This window comes from Cynocephalus volans, chromosome 6, assembly GCF_027409185.1.
Source record: "Cynocephalus volans isolate mCynVol1 chromosome 6, mCynVol1.pri, whole genome shotgun sequence".
Classification (NCBI taxonomy): Eukaryota; Metazoa; Chordata; class Mammalia; order Dermoptera; family Cynocephalidae; genus Cynocephalus; species Cynocephalus volans.
In genome coordinates this window covers 145172669-145196991 of record NC_084465.1, presented here as the reverse complement: position 1 = coordinate 145196991, position 24323 = coordinate 145172669, and the positions used below count along the sequence as shown (strand labels likewise).

Here is a 24323-nt window from a genome sequence, read left to right as displayed (position 1 = left end):
CTGTTGCACATGGGCCTATAACAACATTTAGGTCTTTTTGTTTATGGCAATTGGATTTGAGATTCCAGTCACAGACTGTTAGTATGACTGGTACAACACTACTAACTTTTGTGGCTATGACTTATATATATGAGTATATACTGTTTATCTGAATTCTGAGTTACAGTCTTCATGGTTTCAAATGGTCCAGAGTATTACTTCTGTTAGGCCATTCAGAGAATGTCCGTACCTAAGTTTTCACGTAAATGCAGATATTTCATTTGTACTTTTAACCTAATATTTGTGTGAGGTACTAAATAACAAGCTGACAAAGTCCTTGCTATTCTAGGGGAGCCAGGAAGACTGGCATCCCTTTTGCCTACTTCCCCCTTCTCCCTCCTCTTGAGGTCTGACCTTTGATTGAACCCAGGACCCTGAGAGCTTTGTAAATGAGAAACTTATGTTCTTATTTTGTTGATAAATAGTTAGCTATGAATCTTTAAGTGCTGTGGCAGCTGAAAATGTTCTATAAATAGCTTGGTACCAGACATAACTGATTTAATCAGTATGATTTCTTATTTTCACTGGCTTATAAAAAGGAATCTCAAATAAACTAGGATGCCTTACAGGTCAGCAGCCTGAAAGGTCCTCCTGATCCCATAAAGCGTGTCTCTTCATTTCTTACCGTCTCCTCTTGGGGTACTGGTTGGTGACATATTTGCATAGGAGCCATTACCATACAGTGAGAATAGAGCCAGGCAGGAAAAAAGAACATGTGAAACCTAGAACTGACTCTGCAGGAACTAGCTTTGTGACTTGGGCACATCACTTAAACATTCTGGCCCTCAGTTTTTTCATCTGAAATGAGGAGGTCCATACAGGCCAGCTGCCAACAAAACAAAACAAAACAAAACAAAACTGTATCCTATCTGTCTCCAAGTTAGGAGGTAAAAAATAATAAAATAAAATAAAATAAGGAAGTTAGACTAGATGATAATTCTATGTCTTCCAGTGCTAACATTTAAGTAAATATTTAGAATGATTTATTGAGCGTCTATTTTTTTTTTTTTCTGAGTGACTACATTTTTATTGCTCAAACAAAACTAAACAAAACAAAAAACCCCCACACAGATGAAAATAAATATCTAGATGAGTATGGTGAATAAGTCCTGACTGTATGGGTAATTCAGTCAAACCAGAAATTATTAATTGGCCCATTTCTGTGCCTACCATTGCACTAAACTCTTGGGGGCCAAGGAGTAATAAGTATGTCATAGTCCCTGGTCTTAAGAAACTCACAGTCTTTGTAGTAAAAAGATTTAAACACATGGAACAAAAGAACAATTAAAAATCAGAGGTAAGTAAAAGGGAGATCAGTTTGGCTTTATGGAGGAAGTGGCAGTTGATCTTGAGCATAAGGTTAGGTTGAATTTCAGTGAGGGGAGAAGAGGAGGATATGTGGAAGAGGGAAGAACAGCGCAAACAAAGGTCCAGAGGTAGCAGTCATGATGAGAGTGGTTGTCTGTTGAGGGACAGCACCAGCAGAGCAGGAACTCTTGTCACCCTGCTGTAGACTTTCATCTTGCCTTCTCAACACATGTAAGTGCAGCATTCCTTATAAGAACCATGAAATCTACTTATTAATTGTATTACTGATGTCTATAATCAAAGCGGAAGGCAATAGAAGGTTACAAATACAAAATGCATGGATTCATTTGATTTCTTCAGTATATATTCATAGTTTATAACATATGCAAACATTTATTTATTGGAGTTAATTTTCGATGGGTTACAGGAATGGAAGGCAGTTATAAGGGCCTATGCAAAATAAATAATTCATTAATTCCCTATTTTAGGGTGAGCTACAGGGAAGGTTCACAATTGATGAGACAGTGGAGCATCTGAAATTTGGAGCCGAACATACCCCTCACCATTTAGCTGGATTGGAGTCTTGCTGTTTCTAAAAGTCTTGTGGTTCCTAACATACTGATTCAGGCTTGAAGGCAATAGAGAAAAACCTTTGATCTTTATAGGGTGTAAATTAGTTGTTTTTCTCATAATCAGTGGCTACTTTCTTTTTTATGAAAGTCATTTTATTTTAAAGAAATACATTTTGCTATATTCACATAGCTAAAATAGTTTTATGCTAAAATAAAATTTCTTTTTAAGGTGCAGTAGTGCTGCGTGCTGCAAAATCATGGTTTAGAATTGGATCACTGGAAATTTTGGCTCATTATGGTGAACTGGATTTACTGAGGTTAGAAAATTACTTTTTTTTTTTTTTTAGCTATGAAAGTGAGTATCTATCTGAGCTTTATTGGGATATAATTGACATAAAAATTGTATATATTTAAGGTATACAATGTGATATTTTGATATATGTATACATTGTGAAATGTTCATCACAATCAAGGTAATTAGCATATCCATATCCTCACAGTTACCTTTTTTTTTAGTGAGAATACTTAAGATCTACTCTCTTAGCAAATTTCAAGTGTACAATACATTATTATTAACTATAGTCTGTGCATTAGGTCTCTAGAGCTTATTCATCTTGTGACTGAAACTTTGTACTGTGTGACCTATATCTCCCCATTTCCATAACCCTCAGACCCCTGGTAACCACCATTCTACTCTCTATTTCTTTGAGTTTGACTTTTTTTAGATTCTGCAAATAAGTGAGATCATGCTGCATTTGTCCTTCTGTGCCTGGTTTATTTCACTGAGCATAATGTCCTCCAGGTCCATTCATGTTCTTGCAAATGACAGGATTTCCTTCTTTTTAAAGCTGTACAAAAAATTACATTAAAAAAATGGTACAAAACCATTGGAAAAATCCTGTGTGCTATGGTGTTAAATATTTTGTGTTCTTATAAGTAAAACTAAGAATTTAAATTAATAAGTATTTTTAAGACTTGCCATGTGCCTAATACCATTAAAAAAAGGGGTGTAAGACCCAGTAGTCCCTGTTCTCAAGGAATTTATTACGTAGTATGCAACCTGGTTACAGCTGAGGGCCTTCATTGCCACTCAGAGATTCAGGGGCAAGGGATTCAGACGCCCCAGTTCTGCAGCCTCAAGGTTCCTGAAGCTTTCCTCCCAATTTCAAGGATTCCCCAAGTGTGTCCTCTGTCTCCTGTCTCTTCTTTCCTAGGACTTCAGCTTTGACATGTGCGACGATGCCTGTTTCACACTGGGCTGACCCAGAGGTGAAACTTAGCCCCTTCCACAGGACAAAAACAAACAAACAGAGCAAATTTACACAAAGCCTTTAACCACAGTGCGTCTTACTGAAGATTCCTATGGGGAAGACGGAGGAGGGTTGCTTCAAAAGAGCAAAAGCAGTGAAGTCTTCCCCTCGGGTCTTGCAGTACTGTTTCCATCGTTCTCTGATGTCCTGGTGCCTGCTGGCATCTGTGCTCCTGGAATTCTGCCTTCCCCAAGCAGACTTAGCAAGAAGTTTGTTCTAATAAAAACATCTCCTTTTCTAAGAGGAATTCTGTTTCCATTTGTTAAGATAATACAGTCTTTAAAAGTCATTAGAAATATTTAAGAAAAATTCTCCTGGACAAACTAGAAACATATGGAGTATGGATTCTATGTTGTAGTTATCGGCATAGTAAATCCAGATTTGGTCCACGAAGAATAAGGGGAGAAGAAAAGAAGGAAGGAGATGAATAAGCAGAGAAGTACTCACATTTGTCACTACTGTTCTCTGAGTCTCTTACTTGAGCAAATGTTTGCTGAGCTCATGGTCATCCTGGCTGGGGTCATGGTCGTCCTGGTTGTCTGCTCTCCCTGGACATTATTTCTAACTACCCATTTGCTTTTTGGGTCACTTCTGCTTGGATTCACCATACCGCTGAAACCGTTCCATCTAGTGCTCATATTTCGGCTGCATTTCACTTATCCTTCTGACATATCGTCCATTACTTCATCCTTGAAATGCCTCCACTGGCTCACATGACATTACTCTCATATGTACATATGAGACATAAATAGATATTAGACAAGCTCTAATTTACTCCTATTGTTTTGACTGGGTTTTAGTAGTTTCCAAATCATATCTACAGCCCAAATCTTCTTCCAGATTTCTTCTTATCTAATGCAATCAACACTAGTAGTTAGTTAGTTAAGTAGAATACGTGGTTAAAATAGTAATAAAAAATATAATACATATGCACTTTAAATATTTTAACTTCAGACATTTGCCAATTTTTTGTGACCTCATTTTTATTGATTGATTGATTGATTGATTTAAAGATGACTGGTAAGGGGATCTTAACCCTTGACTTGGTGTTGTCAGTACCACACTCTCCCAAGTGAGCCATGGGCTGGCCCAGTGACCTCATTTGTAAATGACCCTCCACACATAAATAATCATTCCCTGCTGTGTTACCGCTATACACTTTCTATATTTCTGTTATTGGACATATGATACTGTGATGCCGTGATTTCTTTATATGTTCTTCTTCCCTAGTAGACTATGTACTCTTTGAGGTCTAGGTCTGGGTCTTGTCATTCTTTTTCCTAGCACTTGCTCAGAGCTTGGCATACAGTAGGTGCAGTAGTCACTGAATGGATGTTTATTGAATTAATCTGAATTTATAACATAATTAGGTGGAATCTAATATGATCTTAGAAACATATTTCTTTTTTCTTCTTCTTTTTTTTTTTTTTTTGTCTTTTTCGTGACTGGCACTCAGCCAGTGAGCACACTGGCCATTCCTTTATAGGATCTGAACCCGCGGCGGGAGCGTTGCTGCGCTCCCAGCGCCGCACTCTCCCGAGTGCGCCACGGGCTCGGCCCCATATTTCTTTTTTCGATTGGTATTGAGGAAATATTTTTCTTTGGCTGTTTCAGAAGTAAAATCTTAAAGTTTTAAGTGTTAAGCCTGATCTAAGGAATTCGTAAATGTCAATGGTGGATGTAGGTGCTTGGATATTCGGGACTATGTACTGGAGAACACTGATGCTATCTCCTTTTTATCTCCAGGACATTATTAGACTTCATCATACAGGAGCATTTTCCCTCTGTAGATGTCAAAGAACCTAATAGATACATGGTAAGTTTTTAAAAAGAATAGGCAATACTCTGTTTTCTCTCACTGGCCTGCCAACATTAGAGATTACAGCTGCAACCTTAAAAAATGAGAGTCAGGAAACGAAGTGTGGAGCGCTTTGAACATTTTGTTAGGCGAAGATAAGATGAACCACGCTATAAACAAGACATAGACAAGACAGTTGTTTTATTTGAAAGATGCCTAAAAAAAAAAAAGAACAGGTGTTTCACATCCTAACTGTTATGTGCTGTTTTTCAAGCAACATTTATAACTTGGTCACGTATATTCTTTGCTCACACATTAGGTATATGGATATTTCTATAGTAGCAGTTCTGAAATAACCATGATACATAATAGGAAAATGTGATTTTCTGTTCTTGTGGAAATCTTGTCATCTTCATAACCCTTTTTCATTCTTTAAACAGTCATAGAGAAGGGAATTCCATTTTTTTTGGTGACACATTTCAAAGTTTAATAACTCACATTGCTTAAATTTAACTCCCTTGTGCTGAATTCTGTTGCTTTTACTTTTCTCATTGGACATGGAGAAGCTTGATCATACTTTGTCTGAGCCTTTATATATTATTTCTGGATGAATAATTTATTTTCTTCTATTTTTCTTACATGTACTTATTTCTTTTTCTTTAAGTCATCTTTTGATGCACCTTTGAATTCTTCCAGTAGTCTCCTTGTGACTTATCAGAGGATCCTGGAAGAGTATACATTACTGAAAACCTGAAAATTTTCTGAATTTTATTTTAGGATTTTTTTTCTATTGTGGTATCTGAGACAGCACAACTGATTGCCTTGTGGATGTCTGTTGGTTTTGCTCATGGTAAGTTATCTACTGGTATTTCATTCTTCTGATGAGAAAGTAGAATTAATTTGTTGAAGCAGAAGACTTTTTTTTTCAGTGTTTAAAAATATTCCTACTAATGAGCTTCTTAACATTTTAATATACAAATTTGTTTTTAGCAACAGAGAAATTTTTAAAATATATTTAAAATGGCTTTGAGATCCCTGTACCAGCCAGCTGCCAAAAAAAGAAAAGGAAAAGAAAAGAAAAGAAATAAAGAAAAAGAAAGTGGCTTTGAATGGAATAGTAATCGAAAATAGGATGATAACCTGTAAAGCTTTTTAACCTTAGGATTACTTGCATGAGTATATATGAGAGTAATTCAAAGAGTTTGTAGAAAAATTGCATTAAAAGGTAATACAAATCCTTCCATGAACTTTTTGAGGACCCCTCGTATTGTGTTTAGATCTCTCTAAAGCTGTTTCAAAAATTTTAATTATAGAAGTACTACATTGCTAATGAGAAGATTACATAATGCAGTTTAACTGTGTTCAGCTTACCTTTATGCTGAACAAAACTGTTTGAATTTATGAGCAAGTCAGGGGAAAAATTGCTCTGCTAATAAGCACGGTAATAATTATGAATAATGAGTATGGGAATGTTATAAATAAAGCCACAAGTCATGAAAAAAAAATAAAAGTACTTACAGCAAATAATTTACAATATACAGAAGTGAGTGGGAGTTCCATTCTCCAAGGTAATCCCTGTTAACCATTTCATATCAGTTCTTCTAGACTTTTCTTCTATGATATACAGATGTCTCCAGCCAAAAAAAAAAACCAGCAGGGCTCCCTAATGCTGTTAGTGTTCTGCAGCTAATGACTGTCAAGGGGTGCATGTCCATATTTTTATATTTTCCCCTATTCACAATCTTTGAAAATTAATGAATCTTATTCCTTTACTAGCCTCAACTCCATTGCAAATAATGTATGTTTTTTAATAAATGCTAGAAATTGAGGATAAATAAAAGAGGAAGTTCAGTTTTTGGGGATTTTGTTCCTGTAATATTTGAAATCTTTGGTGGGAGATTATAAAACAAAAGGCTAAATTTAATTTTAAAATATATTTTTAAATATAATTTTAACATATATTAAGCTATTTGATATCACTAATTAGGCATTTCCATGACCTTTTGTATTCTGGATAATTTAATAGAGTTAAAATTCAAATATTTGATTATTATCATGTTTTTGGAATTTTTTGTTGTTACTTTAGGTGTTTGTAATACTGATAACTTCAGTTTGTTATCCATTACAATTGACTATGGTCCATTTGGTTTTATGGAGGCCTATAATCCAGGTATGTATGATTTATATACGTGTGATTTATATACACACACACCCTGTTTCACTAAAAAATTACCACAGGTTTATTTTAGATAAACTCTTATAGATAATATAGTAATGGGGCAGTAGAAACAATTGGGTTCATTTATGAAATGGTCATTTTTATGTGGTTACTAGATCTTGCTGGTGCCATAAGTGATACAACAACGAATCCTGCATGGTGTTTGCTCTCAGAAATTACACGTGAGAGAGGATGGCAGGAAGTATATCGGGGAATGTGTTGTCAGACAGACGTGTGTTTGAGTTCTGGCATCTGACCCTTAATGGCTCCGTGCCTTTGGAAAAGTCACTTAACCTCTCACTCCACTAATTTATAAAATGGAAGTAATAATAATACAATACTTACCACTGAAGGGATCAGAGAAGGTTTGTGGAGGACACGCTGCCTGAGTTGGAGTCTGAAGTATGTGTGATAAATTAGAAACTCTTGTAGATTAGAAATGTATTCCTCTATTAGGCAAATGTTCATATTTTAAAAGCTTTTAGTGTATATGGGTATTAAGTGTTTATATTACTTTTGAGTTAAATATTTAATGTCAGAAGGATTTTTATCTAATACATGTAAGTTTATTAAATTTAAATATATACTTAATAATAAAGCTATTTATTATAATTATCCCCACTGTAAAGCTATAGTATTTTGTTTTAAACAGATTTTGTACCAAATATATCTGATGATGAAAGAAGATATAAAATAGGAAATCAGGCCAATATTGGGATGTTTAATTTAAACAAGTTGTTACAAGCTCTAAACCCATTACTGGATTCTAGGCAAAAGCAGCTGTGAGTAAATCTGAAATCTACTAATTAATCTGTGTGAAATATATTTGTATAACATTGTTGTTAGCAAGAGACGTACATTTTAAAAGCCATCTTATTATTTAATCTTTACTAATGAAGGCATTTCAAACTATGTATTTCTCTAGTACAGTTTGGGCTTTTTTCCATAGTTATTAGGATGAAGTTTTTCTTAAACGCTTTTTAGGTGTTGTGAAATCTGTTTTATTTCCTGTTTGATCCAAAGGTTATTTATCACTGTGTTTCTTAATTTCTAAGTAGTTGGAATTATTTTGTTCATATTTTTAGGATCAAAGAATGTGTTTAGTAAAATCTCTGCTATTCAAAATGTGTTCAGGTTTCTTTGTGGCTGAGAGTAAAATATTTTTGGACATGTTTGATGATCGTACATAAAAATGTATATTCTATGATCAAAAGTTTTAATACAGTATATAAAATTGAGTATATTAAGTATATTATTCAAGTCCTTTATGACCCTGTTTTTATCTATTAGGTAAATTTGATTCTGAAGAGATGCTTAGTAAAAGCTACTACTTTAATTATATTTTTATCAAATTATATTTTCCAATTGTTTGAAATTTACATATTTTAATATCATATTATTGGTACATACAGGTCGTTTACTTATATTTTCTTTAAGAAGATGTACCTTTTATCCTAACAGTGACCCTCTTTATTCTGATTAGTACTTTTTTTTCTGGCAGCTGGCTGGTGTGATTAGTACTTTTAACTATCGATTTCAACTTATCTGATGTTAATATTGCCACTCATGCTTTCTTTTTGTTTTGTTTTTCACTTTATCACATTGTTTTAAATGGTGTTTCTTGTGAAAACTAACAAAACATATAGCCAGATTTTAATTGAATGTAATGGTTTCTGTCCTGATAGAAGTATGTAGCCTGTTCACATTTATCATAACAATTGATGTTTTATTTTATTTCTTCTGCCTTACATTGTGCTTCTTTATTTTACTGTTGGTCCCCCCATAACCCCCAGCCCCTTTCCTTATCTTTTTAAGATTTGAGCTATTCATTCCTTTTCTCCCTCTGTTGATTTGTAAACTCTGCTGAAAAAAATCATTGTTATTTTTTTTTATTCTGCTGGTGGTCACCTTCTTTTTTCTGCCACTTTCTCTACTGTTATATGAAAATGGGTTTCCAAATACTTTTCCTCAATAAGATTCTATTTGCCCATTGCCTTTCTCTCCATCCTAATAAGATGAGACCTTAAGAATGCTTTTATGTTTTACCTCTAGTTACCAACCTGCTAGGTTTTGCTAAGATAGTTTAATGTTTTGAATTTGAGATTATTAGGTTTTCACTGGAAGTATATCTCTTTAAGAGTCTGTGCCTGCAGCCCTCCCCCCATCTCCACACTTCTAATCATTTCCTTCTTCCTACCATTCTTTTTTCATGGTTCCATCTTAAAATCTCTAGGTATTTCACTCATATGGAGTTATGTAGGTGATACATTTCTGAATTCTTGCATAAACATTAGTATTTTAATTTTACTCTGACAGATGATTGATATCAGGGTGTTAGTTAGTGTGTGGATTCAGTTGTGTGTAACAGGATATTGTCATGCCTGTTTATCTGCAGACCTAAGCCATATTCTCCAGACAGGCTTTTTCAGTAATAAAGCTGAAATTTTAATTTCTGTCTATCAACTGTGTGGTCTTTCATTCTGAATTTAGGCTGAAGAGAAAAGGAAACATGGTTTTAAACAACAGAGCAAATAATAAATAGACACATTTGCAATGTTTATAATTACTCAAATTGAAATGTATGTATATGAATATGCATGGATGGTAATGTGATCACGTTAATAATTGTAGAGAATGTCACGATATTTATTGATCCAACCACTGAACATTGAGCTCCCTGAGGGCAGTGACCAAATTTAATAATTTCTGTGTCTCCAGTGTATTTGTTGGAGATAAAATATATTTTTCATCCCATTCACCCTCCCGTGCCCAAAAAAGTCTAAAATTTACCCTGTTTCCACTACAACAAGATCTGAGAAAGAAATCAAGGCATATAGTGATTTTATTAACTGCAGGTAGCAAAAGTATTATTACAATAACGATAAAAGTTTTACATGTTCAGGTCATCCAGGCTCGGTAAAAAAAAAAAAAAAAAGTAAAAAAAAGTTTTACATGCCATCTATGATTTCCTTAATTAATCTAATTTAAACTATATTAGTAATACAGTCACATAGTTCAAAATCAAAGCATATAAAATGATTTTCATTAAGCTATCTTGTTCCCATCCTTGTCTCCATCAATTTTATACCTGTTTTGCCATGCAGAGTTTATTCCTTCAACAAATATTTATTGAATACTTCAGTGCTCAACATGTGCTAGACACCATTCTAATTCCTAAGGGGACAGCAGTGATTGAAACAGAAAAACAAACAAACATGATGCCCTCATGGTGCTTAAGTCTGGTGGGAGAGACAGTCAATAAACAAAACAAATAAGTTATACAGTGTATTAAGAGATCAGTACTGTGGAGGAAAATAAGGCAGAGGGTGGGGAGGGAGGGGTTTGGAGTTTTAAGAGAATAGTAAGCAAAGACCTCACTTGGGCAAAGTCTTTTTTTTTTTAAAGATGACTGGTAAGGGGATCTTAACCAGTCATTTGGTGTTGTCAGCACCATGCTCTCCCAAGTGAGCCAACCAGCCATCCCTATATAGGGACCTGAACCCTGGCCTTGGTGTTATCAGCACCACACTCTCCCGAGTGAGCCATGGGCTGGCCTCAGAGCAAAGTCTTTAAAGAGTTGCAGGAGCAAGCCATGCAGATAACTGGGGGAGGAGCACCACTGAGAGGGGAATGGCTTGTGCAAAGGCCCTGAGGTGGGAGTGTGTGTGGTGTGTTTAAGGAATAGCCAGTGCAGCTGCAGCAGAATAAGCAAAGGGCAGTCTCAGAGGAGCTGAGGTCAGAAAGGAAAAGGGAGTGAGGCGTCAGATGGTGTTAAGTTTTGTATAACTTAAAATACATTTAAGAATGTTAAGAGATAGACACTGAATTTGTTTAGAGATGGGATTAAGGTTATTAGAACTCTTTAATTTTTCTGAAATGTTTCATTATATTTTCATACTTTCGAAAAATCAAATGTTATCATATAGGTGAGATATTTGTAATGCATTATTTTGGATCTAAGATGATTTTTGAAATGCACCAAAAAACCCATTCATATAACTCTCTTGGTATTATAGAGACATATCAATATTTAACTTGTAAGCTAATTGTTTATAGTCATGCTGCAGAGGTGACATGATTTGACCTGTACTGTATCCAAATCTTTGAGACAAATTTATATTGAGGATTTTCTGTAAGATATTATATATAATTAAACCACGAAACCAGAATCATTAGCATGTACTTTCCATGTTACTTAATATATGAGAAGGTTCACTTAGTTCGTGTAAAATGTAATTCAAGAATGTTAATTTTATATCATTGTTTAACTGTCATTCCTTTCCTTCCCACAGTGCTGTTCAGATTCTTGAGGGGTACCCTGTTCTTTATTATACAAGGTTTGCCAATTTTGAATACAGATATTAAAGCATCCTGGTTGGTTTGAGGGCAATTCTTATAATGGTGAGAATTTTAAAAACAAATTGAATTGATGTTTTTCCTTTTAGATTTAGCAAATTGTTCAAAGCCAAATTGGGATTACTTGGAGAAAGGGAGGAGGATGATGATTTAATTGCATTTCTCTTACATGTGAGTTTATCATTCTACTTTTTTTTCTGATCAACATTTGAATTACTAACTTTTCAGCATATTTTTGAAGAATTGAGATTGATAAATAAAATTACTTTCATTAGCTCATGGAAATGACAGAAGCTGATTTTACAATGACGTTTCGGCAGCTCAGTGAGATTACTCAAAGCCAGCTACTGGAGCTCAACATTCCTCAGGTATTAATTTGTGACATTTGACTTTTTTCTTAGTTCAGTTTTCTTTAACAGGTTTATCAGTGGATAATTTATGTACCATGATATTTCACTCATTCTAAGTATACAATTCAATGATTATTAATGATTAACATATTTGTGCAGTTATCATAATTCAATTTTAGAACAATTTCATCTCTCTAAAAAGATCCCTTGTGCCCACTGCAGTCAACCCCTGTTTCGACTTCTAGCCCCAAGCAATTGCTAATCTACTTTCTGTCTCTAAAGGTTTTCCTTTTTTAGGTATTTGATATAAATGGAATTATACATACATGGTCTTTTGCATCTGGCTTCTTCACTTAGCACATTTTTTAGGTTCATCCATGTTGTTGATGATCAAGCAGATATTGATTGATATATGTATATATATGCATAATTTTTTACATAAAAGAGAGTTTATTTTATATAATGACTGCACCTTGCTTAATAGTATGTCCTGAAGATCTTTCCATATTAGTACCTAGAAAGAATCCTCATTATTTTTACAGCTTTAAAACATCCCATTTGTAGAGTACCATATTTATTTAATCAGTGCCCTACAATGGGACTTGGTTTGTTTCCAAGCTTTTGCTATTATAATATACATAGGTTATTCCATTTGGTACAGATATAGAGAATTCCCCAGAATGGATTTCTGGGTTAAAGGGTATGCTGTGCATTTCCAGTTTCGCTAGATCTTGCCAAACTTCCATAGCCTTTGATGTTTTGTATTTTTATCAGCAATGTATTTCTTTTTAAGAGGGAAAAATTTATTAAAGAAAAAGGTAAAAACAAATGCTTGAGAGGAAAATATTGTGATATTTTTGCAGGTTTAGTTCTCTGACACTGTTGATCCATTTGTTAGAAAGTAGTCTCAGGCATAGAATCACAAAATTTTACATTGGGAATGGACCTTAAAGAGCAATTCATTTTGCAATATGGAGACCGAGGCCGAGAGAGGTTAAATGACTTATCAAATTCACATAGGAGGTTATTATAAAGTCAGAACCAGAACCAAAATTTTTTGCTGTCCGGTACCCTTTTCATTATGCCAGTTCTGCCCATTTTTACTTTGTTAATTCTGTCTTGGTTCTTTGATATTTAAAGCCCCATTATTGTACGAAAAGTCAGTCCTTGTTTTCATGCATAGTGAAGATGAGGCAAGAAAAGGTGGTTTTTTCAGTCATTTCAAGAAAAAGTGAGGTAGCTTCAGATTTGAGGTTCCCTTTAGTAGGCTATGTGAGCTTCCACAAGTAAGCCACTCAGTTTCTCTAGTCCTCTCTTGCCTCATCTGTACAATAGGGGCATTTATAATAACATCAACCTCGTGGGTACTTAGTAGTTGTTAGCTATCAGCAGTAACAATACCTACGCAAGATAAGCAGTGGTAGTTCTCTTAATTTCGGTCCTCTCAAGCATAGAGTCCATGTAGGATTTGAAGGAAGGAGTGCCATGATGGAAACTGTATTAGCGAGAGGGGTCAGCCTCTTGTCACCTACTTTACAACCACTTTCAAACAGAAATGGTTATTGCAAGTGTAGGAAATGGGAGTTAAATTAGTGTTTGAAAAAGAAGCATAGGGCTGGCTGGTTAGCTCACTTGGTTAGAGCATGGTGCAAGGGTTCACATCTTACTGGCCAGCTGCCAAATAAATGAAAAAGAAGCATAACAATTGTTATTTCTAAGGGAGGTGTGGATCATGCTAATTATAAGGAAAATTATTGTTCTTGCAGGTATAAAATAGCCATAAGTTACATTTTTAGGAGTGATTTGAAAAAAAGAATGTCTGCCTATTGAGTAGGAAATACAGAAATACAGAAAAATGTTAACCAATAAGTATCTTTGATGTAATTTTTGAAATGTAGTGATTCTTCTGTCATTGCTAATTATCATTTAATTAGTGGTAACCACTAATTGTCATTTAATGCGTGCAAAACTGAGACAAAGTAATATTAAATTGACTTGTTCAAGTTTGTGACAGGTATAAACATTTAAATTACCAAGAATTGGGAAAATTAAGTGAGAAGAGATCATTATACTTTTAATCATTTCTGTAGTTAATTTCATAGTACTTTGCAACTTCCTAACTTCCTTGGTAGAGCTGATTGTTTATTCCTTTGTTCCCTTAGCCTTTATGTGCATTTCTACAATACTTCTAACACGGCACTGAATTATTTGTTTACACAGTTCCCTTGTTAAAGTCAGGTACTATGTCTTCTTAATTTTCGTGTTCTTCCCACCTAAACATAGTTCCCAGCACATTGTCCTCATTTTATAACTATTTGTTAAATGAATTAACGGATAACCAAATAAAATGCAGTTGCAAATTAAGTTATTTTAAAATAAATTACACATTGAAGGAGTTCCCTATATAAAAGAAGCTTTTTGATAATATAAGTATTCATCAGGTAATCTGTTTATAAGAACTTTGTATATTTTTCTCTTAAGTTATTAAATACGGATTTCTATAAATTAGAATTTTAGAGTTTAATGATATATAACGAAAAGGAAAATATTCCTTTTTGTGCTACTTCTCCTTGAAATAACATTCTTTATAAAAATCTGGATAAGTTATTATTAAAGAATATAAACAATTTAAAGGAATATGAAGTTAACTTGAAAAATTATTAACATAATAAGCAATATATTATTGTATTTTTATTTAGCAATTCTGGGCACTGAAGACAGTTTCAAAGCACAAACTCTTTCCTGCCTGGGTGTCCCAGTACCTTTTGAGATTGAAGAGGTAAAGTCATCTCATCACTTCCAAAAAAGCATGTGATGTATTATTTTATCATTGCCAACCTATCAGGTCCCTCTCTTCCTTTCCATTTTTAGTCCTGGGTACTATGCCCTGGTGAGGCATCTATGGTAACACCTCACCCGTGCAGAAAGCACCCATCTGTTCACCTCGACTATATGATGACAGAGCTCCCCAGGTTTCCAGAGCCCAAGCCCTGGAGCTCTGGAGGACAGCTCATTAGGCTTTTGTCCACTGTCTATTGTCACATCGTACACAATTTTAAGAAGTTTCTTTGTTACATAACTCACTGAATTAGAGCAACCAAGAGGAAAGCGTAAAGAAGTTGTAGGTAGTGGCAGCTGAAGGAAGAAGGAAGAAATCAGAAAACCACAGGAGGCACAGGAGCAAGTAGCCCAGCCATTCACAGCTCAGTGGCCTCTGGGGGCTGTTTATAAAGGGGACCCCGAGTAATCAAGAAAAAATTATTTTCAGAAAACTATGTTTAAGACAAGAAACGGTATGACAGTTTAGATTTTTTTTAGACAAAAAGACTTTTTAATTGGTTAAAATTAAAGAAGGTTTGCTATTGCCTAAAATAACTAAACAAGGTGGTATTTTATATATTGTATAATCAAACTTTGTATTTTCTATCTTCCTTTCAAACACTGATTCAATGTAATTTTTGAATGTTTTTTCACACTATTTGTCTTGTGAAATGATTCTCTCCTGTTTGGAAAAAGAAATGTAATTTGGGGAGATAGTGGTTAATTTTGTCCTTTGTTTTATTCATTTTTAGTAACATGAATGACTCAGATTCTGAAAGAAGAAGAAGAATGACATGTAAGTAATCCTTCTGATTTTCTCACCTTTTAAGGATTATCACACAGAAGCAAGATTTTTGCAAACCAAAAGCAATTACTTAAGGGGACTGAGTTGTTTTGTTTTTAACTGGAATAAATCAAGGTGATTATATTTTAGTTGAATTGAAGTGTCATATTTTAGCAGATGGCTTTTAACTTAGAGTATGAAGTATGATACCTCTGCTTTTGATAAGTTTCATACTAATTTTAAAATAATATTGTCTAAAGGACGGTGGAGAGACAAGGAAGATGGTTCAGAATGTGGTGGAAAGAGCATGGGCTTTGGAATCTGGCAGGTGAATCTCTGCCACTTTTTAGCTGTGTGGTCTGAGAGATATTTAACTCTCCAAGTCTCAGGGCCCTTAGTGTAGTAAAATGGGGATATTTTGCAGGGATGTAATAATGATAAGCAATAATATGTTAGAATGTCTTGTTAATAATCTTGTTAGAGTGTCTGGGCCATAATACATAACCGATAAATGATAGCCATAAAAATAAATTACTTTTATGTGTTGATTTTCAGTTTACTGTGTGACTTCACACTTGGCTAGGAGAATGAAAAAAGTGGAAGTTCTTTTTGGAGTGGGGGTTCTAGTATGATCAAAGAAGTTAAGACAGAAGGCCCCAAGTCTCTGAGTACTCCCACGTTAGGGCTTGTATAGGGAGCTAGTATGTATCATCAGGGTGGCTGGTTCATGTTTATGAAATAGGGATGACACTACATTCCACACTATGTTAGGGAATGAGATTGCTTCTTGAATTCAGGATATTACTGTAGAAATAAAAGCAAGTTTAATTTTTATAGTGAAGTGAGTAATCTGTTTGGGTTTCAGCATAGATGTAGTTGCCAGCCACCATGTCCATTTGGGCAATTATACAGAATTGTAGGCCAGTGCAGAATATGGACGACTCAGCAGTTGAGAGAAAGAAGAAAATGGGGTGGCAGTCTTTAGTATTTGGATTTGTTTGGTTATGACAGATGGATGAAATAGAAAAATGAAAGAAATTCAGTGAGCTCAAGGCTACAGCTTTGCTATTTTGTTTTGTTATTATAGAAAAGTAATAAATGCTAAACAATGTGCTCTCAAGGAAGGGAACAAAATACCACAGAGAACTATAGTATAGTAAGAGTTCATAATGACAGTTCATTTATTTTTTTTAAAGGTAAACTTCTATATATTATGTGTTTAATTGATCTGCAGATGGAAATGTATAAAAAATTGGTTGCACAAACTTGTGTAACAATGTGTACCAGGGATGTGGAATTAGAGAATTATACAGGCATGAAGAAATAAACATCAAAGAGTGTACAGTTCAGTAAACTCTGAATCTTCAGTTTCCTTCTGGTATTTTTTTCTTTTTTTGGCAGCTGGCTGGTATAGGGATCTGAACCCTTGGCCTTGGTGTTAGAAGGCTGCACTCTAACCAGCTGAGCTAACCAGATTCTTGATATTTCTTTGTATGCCCTTTTCCTTGGAGGGGTAGTATAGCATGGGCTCTGGAGTTAGGCCAGCTGGAGTTCTGGTTCAGGCACTTACTTCCTAGATGACATTAAGCCTGTCACTTGACACCCTGCTTCCTTCTCTCTCTTTGGTGTGTAATTTTCTAAAAGCTTTATTAAGGTATAATTTACATACCATAAAATTCACTCATTTTAAGTGTACAATGATTTTTTTTTTTACTGAATTTAAAAAGTTGTACAATCATCATGACAATTCAGTTTTGAAACATTTCTAGCCACTTAACCTGTCTTAACTTTTGTTTCCTTGTCTATGCAATGCATTTACATCACAGGTTGTTGCACAAATCCAATAAGGTAGCAGTTGGCACCTAATAAGTGCTCAATAAATGTCGCCATTGTATTATTATAGAGTGCATTAAATATCCTTGTCACAGGAATGTGGGAACACTGGGTGGATGTAATTTTTTTTGAAACCAGAAGACTAAAAATATATTGCCATTTTATATAATTTCAAAACATTTAAAAAAATCAACTGTAGATTGGGGAAGATTTGCTATTAAAATTTTTTTAGAAATGCTCCAATTTGTAAGCAATGGGAAGATCATAGATGAGTGTTTAAAAAGGTCTTAGAAAAATATTTTGAAGAGACACTCAATATTAATTATTTTTTGGCCTCCAAATAACACTAAGATCATAAGCCATCAGTGGCCATTGGTCGTTTCTCTTTCATACTACACAGTGCCCATTCAACCCAGGCTTCTATTAAAACTGTGTTTAATCAGTGTGTTTGATTCCTGTGATTCCTGTGACACTCAGGTCAGCCATTGTTTTTATATTAAAAAATGACTATGTTTTTGATGGTGTTTACTGTATGACTATAAAGATGGACAGGGAAAAAATCATTTCTGTAGTTTCTTTTTTTTTTTTTTGGCTAGCCAGTATGGGGATCCAAACCCTCGACCCTGGTGTTAGCAACATTATGCTCTAACCAAGTGAGCTAACCAGCCAGGTCCACTTCTATAGTTTCTAATGGAAAGAATAAGATCATCAGGCTTCTAAGAGAAAACAGCTGATGTCCCCAAATTTAGTTATTTCCATTTGTATAAAGCATGTTAGCTCTAGCAGCGTGATATGATTGGATTTATATTGCTAGGGTGATTTTTTTTGAAAAGCCCTGAAATACCTGCATCTGCAATTAAATTAGGTTGGTTGTATTTCTTTTCCTAGTGCTAAAGTGATTTATTCAGTAAACATATACTAAGCCCTTGTTATGTGCCTTTTTTGCATAGTCACATTGTTTAAAGCTGAAACCATGAAGATGGATTAGATTCCTATCCTTAAATAGCCTGTTGTCTAGTGAATCAGTGATTGTCAAATTATGTGAAACACTGGTTGGACTTTTGTTTGGACATAATCCTCATTAACCACTCCTTAAAATTTTATTGCCAAAAGAAATAATTATGAAAAAGAAAGTTCCAAACCAGATAAAAGTGTACAGAATTAGGTAACTCCTCAAAGTATCTTATATACAGATCTATAATGTGCTGAGTTACAAGTAGTGTGTATATTTATAATTTGATGCAAAGTATTTCTGCTTGCAGCTGCAATTTCTAATGTATTTTAACAGTATTTCATTGCCAGATTTCCATAAAGTGTCAAATTTGTCAAACTTTTTTTTTTAAAAGATGACCATTAAGGGGATCTTAACCCTTGACTTGGTGTTGTCAGCACCACGCTCTCCCAAGTGAGCTAACTGGCCATCCCTATAAAGGGATCCGAACCCGTGGCCTTGGTGTTGTCAGCACCACACTCTCCCACGTGAGCCATGGGCTGGCCCAAATTTGGCAAACTTTTAACTGAATGACTCTACTCTCCCTCTCTGCCTAAGCTGAGTGCTTCCACATTTTCCTTTGCATGTTAGTTACTCTTTTGTGTGAAGATTGCATACATGTTTTTTTGTGTGTATGTTTTTATTTTAAAGGAGTTCTGTATGATATTTTTTAAAATTTGAAAAGTGCAAACTTGTAGAAAGATTAGAAAAAGAACCCTCATCGTCCCATCACCCAAACACAATTACTGTTCACTTTTTGATGCGTTTACCTCTCTCCCTCTTTTTCTGTATGTACTGTTTAGTAGAAAAGGCAGTAGTAATCATACTGTGGTATAATTTTAGATACTTTTTTTTCACTAAAAATAAATTAAGTGGTTTTTTTGCTACTTCATTCTCCATAATGTAACCTTCTTAATGGCTGCATAATATTTCTTTGAAAGCATATGTAATATTTTACTCAACCATTTCCCTAGTATTAAATATTGATGTTGTTTCTAGTTTTTCCTTAATATAAATAATGCTTTTTATGTTTAATTTTTTTTTTCTTAAAATATTCCTAGAGAAGTAGAATTATTGGATCACAGGGCACTTACCTTTTTAGATTATCTATTATATTGGTAGATCTTTAAAACCAAGTTGAAATGGAATATTATGTTCTCTCCATTCAGGTAACGTGGAAACTGCTGTTGAAAATCACATAACTGTGATTTCTGCAGTCCTTTCGGAATTTCTCTTGTGCCAACAGGCAGAGCATACCCTACCCAGTTGATAAATTATTTTAGAAAAGACTCATCTCAAATAAAGACATAGTTTCTGGAATTTTTGTAAATGTGCCATTATTATACTACTTTTCAATATGAAATAAAAGCATGATTACTATCAGAAATACAAATTTATAAGGGTTTTGCCTGCACATGGCCTTTCCTGTTTGCTCTTGAGCAGCATCCGCATTAAACTGTAAGTTTGTGCTTGAAGATGTTAAAAGCAGCAACTGGTTTTTATCCCCCTTCACTTTGGCCACAGGGCCTAATTCAGAGGAATTATCTACTTTCTCCATGCTTTATAAATGCTAAGTATACCCAAAATGGTGAAAGAGCCAAATGAATGGTGAAACTGAAAAGAAAAGCAAAATATAGTGTTGGTCATAAAGCTCAAAAAAGTTTTTTTCTGTACCATAAGATAATAAATACTGTACATTGTTTATATGCAATTAAAATGGACTGATATCAATAATATCTTCTCTTTTGAGCCTTCCAGCAAAGTTCTTAAAGATTATCTAATTTCAGTGGTGATTTCATATGGCCTGTGTCAATTTAGTAATTTATTGTTCCCAAGATGTGCTTTTCCCTCTTGTTTAAGCTGTCAACCCTAGATATGTGCTGAAGAACTGGATGGCAGAATCTGCAGTGCAGAAAGCAGAAAGGAATGATTTTTCAGAGGTAAGATGGTTGACTTTTCTGGGTTTATTTTTATTAATTTAAAATGTGTCATATTTTAAATACACTTATTTTGTTTATGTATGTGCTAAACTATATATAGCATTGCCAACACCAACTTCCCAGATTTCTCTCTGCCTGGTGTCTCTTGTTTATCAGAGAATAATTTTCTCATATTTTCTATTTATTCTTTAATTTATTTAAATTTTAAATGTTCATTTTATAACATATGTATGCATATGAGGTTACTTTTAAAAGTTCATGGAAAAATGGAATCAAAAGATAATAAAAATCTTTCCGTGAACTTCTTGAAGTACCCTTGTGCGTGTGTATATATGTGAAAGTACACACATGTATACACATACACACATATTATTTGCATTTCCGAGGCTCTGAGTCTGCTGTTTATTGTTTATGTTTTGGCATTTTGGACTTCAGTCTCTGTTTGAAATCCCGTGAAGAGTGATTTGAGGGTATATCTCTCCAGAGGGAATTAGCATTTGCTTCTACAAGGTGTCCATGCCTCTAGCAACCTGGGTCCACTTGAATCTAGACAGCAATGAAAATGACTAACCTGGGGCTGCCTGCATCAGCATGGATGCATCTCACTTTTTTTTTTTTTTAAATCTCACATTTAATGTTAAGCCAAACAAGCAAGCAGCAAAGGAATTTATACAAGTGTATTACCACTTAAATATAGTTTAAAACCACGAGGGGCTGGCTGGTTAGTTCACTTAGTAGAACATGGTGCTAACAACACCAAGGTCAAGGGTTCAGATCCCTATAGCAGCCAGCTGCCAAAATAAATAAATAAAAACATGGAAAATTATATCAATATCATGAAATATGGTCTTAATCGTATTGGAAGTATTTTCTTTCTGAAGTTGGATGGAGGATACACAGGTGTTTATTATTCTGCATACCTTGTCTGCCTCAAATATTTCATGATTGTTTAAAAATGCATTGCACATAAAGTATTTTTCAGAACAGGCATGGCTCTGGCACTTGTGCTTCCACTCTCCTGTGCTACACCTGGAGCAGACGTCCTTGACGATCATGGCCTCTTCTCTAAAACCGGTCACTGTCTCAGCATCATTCTCACACAGCATACAGCGTAGTCACTGCTAACCGGTCAGAGTTGACACGAGAGGAAGCTGTATTTGCTATTTCTAATTTGGAACTTGGATTTACTTTTTATTTCAGTAGTTTAATTACTCCGAAAATTCTAGGTTTTTATTTTAGAAAACAGACTATTTTTAAAGGTAATCTTTTTATGGTATTAAGGAAAAACAAAGGGAAGGGAAATAATAGCATTTATCATTGATAAATTTGTCCAAGCTGGGGAAACTAACCAGCGTTTAATAAGTTGTTTTGTTGGCCTATTTCTCCTTCCTTCCTTATCTTTTGTTCCATCCCTGATTTCTTCCCTTCCTCAAAATTGTATTTGAGTAATGATGCAGTGCTCACTGGGTGGGGTAGGAGGAGGTGTTTTCTTAGGTTCAAGTGAACATTCAGATTCATATGACTATCACAGGCCACACTTGGCCCCAGTCAACTGAGGGAGACGTAGGACAGGAACATAGCTTACCCACAGGGCCACATGAGGTTCCTCGTCTGCAGGAGTCCTTGCAGCAGTCCGCCGCCGCAGTGAGGCTCAGCAGCACAGCTCAGGTGCAAGGAGCTGGGAGCCTTGCTAGGAGGATCCAGGGGCAGCCCTGCTTAGAAGCTCCATGCTCCACAGAAACCAGTCCCTCTTGTAACAGGCTCCAAAGGAGTAGTTTCTAACGTCCCCACAAGAGACCTGCCTTATACCAAGAGGCACCAGACTTAGGAAAGCCCAAAGCATCCTATCAGGTATTTACAGTCCAGTCTAGGAACTATTTGTCAGTCATAGGCAATGTTGTGTGGTGATATTGGTGACATACCACCTACAGAACAGATCTAGAAAGTTAACTAAAGGTCAAATTCTCATGCAGGAGAGGAAAAGGATTTGGTGCAACATTTGCACGTGCAGCCCTTTACACACACAGCTGGTGTGGTGTTTGCCTTCTTTCCTCAAACCTTTCTTGAGAATCCAGTCTATGCTAGGTGCTGTGGAGAAGTGTAAAAATCTGTTCAGGGAGCTTTTAAACTGGTAGGTGAGATTGATAGTTACACAACTAACTTCAATAAAAGGATACGTATGGAGAGTACCTGGGGAGAAGTTCCAAGAGGGGCTCTAAGAGCACTATATTGATGATGACGTAGTCTTCATATTTATAATAGTGTTACAGTAATATGTTCCATTTGATCTCTTGACTTCACTTTCCTAGTATAGATAATTATCCACCTTTTTCTGTCAGAACCGGGCATTTCCTTTGTAATACCTGAGGAAGTGACAAAACCACTGAAAATATACATTTTGATCTTAGATATTAGAAGAGGTGTGTCCTTTGATGCCTCGGTTTATTGCCATGGGCCAAAATTCCAAATGAGGAAGAAACATGAGTTGGAATTCATGCCCTTTATTTGGAAAGATTACAAATCATTGATACCCTCTTATTTTTGTAAATATTTTAGAAAATTACAGTTCTTTTCTTAATGCTGTGAAGGAATCTTAAAATTACCACGATATATTTGTAGTCTTCATCACATTGTACATTTTTACTCTCTTCTTCTAGTATGAAAGTAGTATTTAAGGAACTTTCTGTGGCATAATAGAAATTCTAAGTAACAAATGTAGTTGAGGTGTTCATACAACATAAAATGTATAAGCATTTTCAAGCAAGTTTAAAATTTACCTTGTCATTTTAGAAATTTAGAAAATTAGTAAGGATCCTGAGTAAGAAAATTAATATTTACTTAAATCGTTCACTAGGTCCGTCTTCTCCAGGAAGTTCTTCAGCATCCCTTCCAGAAGCATTCTGCAGCCGAGAAGGCGGGCTACTCCGCACCTACTCCTTCTTGGGCTGAAGATCTCAGAGTTAGTTGCTCATCTTAATTTGGGAAAAGCAAATTAAGGAATACCTCTGTCATTGAACTCAACATAGAATAATTTGTTTAATAAATTCTTAATGATCATCCACATTTTGATGAAAATCCCACATTGGGTAATAATGATTATATACAAAAATGTTTTTTAGCCAAATAAATTGGGCCTTATTCTTTGAAACATCTTTGTGATCATTTTTGTTCTAATAACTTAAATGGAATAATAAAGTGTTTTTGGTAAACTATGTGAGTTATTCTTAATGACTAAGAATTCTTATGGCAGTTTTTTAATCAAAATGGATTTATAATTATTCATCTAGTATTTCCAGCATTTTGGGTTACATCAGTAAGTATACAGTCTAATTGTACTCCTAGAGTTTTTTTTCTATTATGGAATTTTCAGACATTTACAGAAGTAGAATAGTTTAGTGAACCCAATTTACCATTTGACCAGCTTGTTAATTATCAGTGCATCATCAGCCTTGCTTCATCTCCCCTCCACACTCTTCTCCCATATCACAATCCCATCGTTATTGTTTTAATTGAGGTATAGTTTACATATTCACAATTATTTCTAGGAAAATCCAGACATTGCTTCATTTCCTCTACAAGTATTTCTGTATGCATCTCCAAACATTAATGATTAATGATTAGATATTAAAACACAGAGACCCATGATACCATTATCACCTTAAGACAAATTAGCAATATTTCCCTAATGCATCAAATTAAATATCCAGTCAGATTTCATGTTTTTCCTATTGTTTTATAAATTATTATGATCATTATTATTATTTTTTATTTATTTTAATTGGGATCTAAATAGGGACTATACATTAAAATTAGATAACATTTCTTAAGTCTTTTTTTGATATCTTTGGGTATATCACCTATATGTACCACCTGTATCTCTTTTTTTCCCTGCAGTTTTTTGGTTTACTTCATTTTGTTTGAAGAAACCAAGTAGTTTATCCTGTAGTGTTTTACACAGTCTGTATTTTGCTGATTGCATCCTGTGGTATCATTTAACGTGCTTC

At 34.7% G+C, this 24323-nt stretch overlaps 1 protein-coding gene across 3 annotated transcripts in view; it reads left to right on the top strand.

The window, feature by feature from the left end:
• Nucleotides 1-23447, top strand: part of LOC134380657 (protein adenylyltransferase SelO-like) — a 35089-nt gene extending 11642 nt beyond the window's left edge. For 2 of the 3 annotated variants that reach the window (XM_063100722.1, XM_063100720.1), the window contains 12 exons: nucleotides 2149-2236; nucleotides 4976-5045; nucleotides 5805-5877; nucleotides 7114-7197; nucleotides 7898-8027; nucleotides 11538-11582; nucleotides 11691-11772; nucleotides 11877-11969; nucleotides 14651-14730; nucleotides 15524-15567; nucleotides 20240-20319; nucleotides 23174-23447. In XM_063100722.1, coding sequence (XP_062956792.1) covers nucleotides 2149-2236; nucleotides 4976-5045; nucleotides 5805-5877; nucleotides 7114-7197; nucleotides 7898-8027; nucleotides 11538-11582; nucleotides 11691-11772; nucleotides 11877-11969; nucleotides 14651-14730; nucleotides 15524-15567; nucleotides 20240-20319; nucleotides 23174-23296 — 992 coding nt within the window. In that variant the 3' untranslated portion in view covers nucleotides 23297-23447. The remainder of the gene's footprint in view (nucleotides 1-2148; nucleotides 2237-4975; nucleotides 5046-5804; nucleotides 5878-7113; nucleotides 7198-7897; nucleotides 8028-11537; nucleotides 11583-11690; nucleotides 11773-11876; nucleotides 11970-14650; nucleotides 14731-15523; nucleotides 15568-20239; nucleotides 20320-23173) is intronic. The other variant, XM_063100721.1, reaches the window with a different exon arrangement.
• The last annotated feature ends 876 nt before the right edge of the window (nucleotides 23448-24323 follow it).